Genomic DNA, 2,093 nt, shown 5'->3' with positions numbered 1-2,093 from the left:
GCAGGGGCTCGGTGGCCACTTCAGTCCCATTGGGAAAAGCATGCAGGAATTTGGTGCCAATGTCATAGCGCTGATGCTGGAAGAAGCGGTACAGCAAGCCCTTCTCCCTGAGGACCTCTCTCAGCTTCTTCCCCCGTTCCAAGGGCAGCCTGGCACGAGCGCCAAGGAAAAAGTACATCAGAGAGGATTTTGCTGCCTGCAGCTCCTGCAAGCAGCATTTGACACCTTCAGTAGTTGTGCTGATCCAACAGCAGGAACACAGCGGGCTCCCCCAGAGCACTGAGTCAGGGGGATTTCTGCAAAACCCCAAAGCACCTCTGGAAACCAGACCCTTCATCAGGCACCCCCACCTCCTCTGCACCGCTGCAGCAGCTTTCCCAGACCTCACCTCCGCTTCTCAAAGTCCTTAAAAGGCTCCGAGTGCTCATTTTCCCCTTCCCCTTGGCTTGAGTGAGCGTGATGCCGTGGTGACTTACTTGGTGACACCCTGGGAGAGGGCAGAGGCAGTGCAGAGGAGTACGAGGAACAGCATCGTGCCGGGGCAGCGAGGGCAAGCACTCGGTGGGTTATATAGCCCCTGCGCACCCCACCTGCGGTGCCAGGAGCAGCCGGGACCGTCGCTGTGCCGTGTCCCCCCAGCAGGCACTCAGCCAAGGGGGGTGACACCCAGGGACCGAAGGACACGGCAAACATCGACTATTATCAACACGTCACCCAGCAAGATGGGGGGGCGGCGGCAATCACACCCCGCAGACTGTGGCGGTCCCTTCTCCCAAGCGACAAATGATGGGACAGTCTAAAAGGACTTTTCCAACCTACAAGATTCTATGACATCCTGCCACGGACCCTGTGCTCCCCTCCTGACCTCTCCATCCTTTAGCAGCCCAAATCCTTCACCAGGACCAGGCACTGCCTGTTTGTGACCATCATTCCAGCTTTTCATTTCAGCATCCAAAGCCATTTCAAGCAGCAGTGGGAGCCCAGCTTTGTGCATCCCCCCATTAATTTTTCCAACCTACAAGATTCTATGACATCCTGCCACGGACCCTGTGCTCCCCTCCTGACCTCTCCATCCTTTAGCAGCCCAAATCCTTCACCAGGACCAGGCACTGCCTGTTTGTGACCATCATTCCAGCTTTTCATTTCAGCATCCAAAGCCATTTCAAGCAGCAGTGGGAGCCCAGCTTTGTGCATCCCCCCATTAATGGGGGTGTCTCCTCAGTTGGGATGGAGGAGGGGTCTCTGAAGTGCGTGTACAACCCGGGGAGGTGGGCACAAGGGGTTTGCACATGCTTTGACCCCCCGCTGCCTGCCGTTATCTGCAAAAACCAATTAGTGAAGTGGGATGCAAACAGGCTGCGGGAAAGGTGACCCTGCAGCACACTGACCCCTCTCAGTGTGGTTTGCCCAGCGATATGGGGACCATTAAAACGTGATTAAAACTCCTAATGAGTGCCTCGGTATCACCCACAGCGATAATGTCCCAGGGCATCAGCCCACCCTTCGCAGTTTGCAAAGTAAAGAGCGTGAGGGACGCGGCGGGCGAAGGACACGGGGCGATGCCGAGAGATGCGGGATAAGGATCCTGGTACCCGCTTGGTGCTGCTTGTATTTGAGTAGCGTGTCCCAAGCCACTACACACACACCCCCCTCTGACCCCCAGAACTTGGTGGCAGCTGCTGGTATGGCAGCAGAAGGCTGGGTTTTGGTGATGACAGCATGGAAAAGCCAATGGACCCCTGCTTTTATCTTTATTGTTCCCTATTGGCGTTGCCACTATTTAGGAAGGATGCTGTGGGCAGAGCCACTCCATCTCTGAGCTGCTGGGGGTGGTCCCCTCCGCTGCTGGGGAAGGTGGGTTTGTTGTAATGGAGTACACCAGGAATGACTAATGATTTCTTCTCAGCAGAGGGAACCAGCCGAAATTGTCTGGTTGATTTGTACAGGGGCAGGAAGGGGCTGGGGCTGGGCTATGGTGGTGAAAAAGGCAACAAGGAGCATCCTGGTTTGGTCTCAGACATGAGTTCAGGCTGGATTTGAAATGAGGAAAGCCATCGGGGTGAAACACAGAAACCACTCTGGGAAGAAAACCT

General features: G+C 55.6%; 1 protein-coding gene across 1 annotated transcript in view; it reads right to left on the bottom strand.

Moving 5' to 3' along the window:
- LOC104516062 (embryonic pepsinogen-like) overlaps positions 1–532 on the bottom strand; it is a 4,023-nt gene extending 3,491 nt beyond the window's left edge. The window contains exons 1-2 of the mRNA XM_010160263.1: positions 477–532; positions 1–149 (exon numbers count right to left, since the gene is read on the bottom strand). The exon at positions 1–149 is cut by the window's left edge and continues 41 nt beyond it. Of these exons, the coding sequence (XP_010158565.1) occupies positions 1–149; positions 477–532 (205 nt within the window). The remainder of the gene's footprint in view (positions 150–476) is intronic.
- Between the last annotated feature and the right edge of the window lie 1,561 nt (positions 533–2,093).

This window comes from Eurypyga helias, unplaced genomic scaffold, assembly GCF_000690775.1.
Source record: "Eurypyga helias isolate BGI_N326 unplaced genomic scaffold, ASM69077v1 scaffold16641, whole genome shotgun sequence".
NCBI lineage: Eukaryota > Metazoa > Chordata > Aves > Eurypygiformes > Eurypygidae > Eurypyga > Eurypyga helias.
This window is presented reverse-complemented; position numbering and strand designations above follow the sequence as displayed.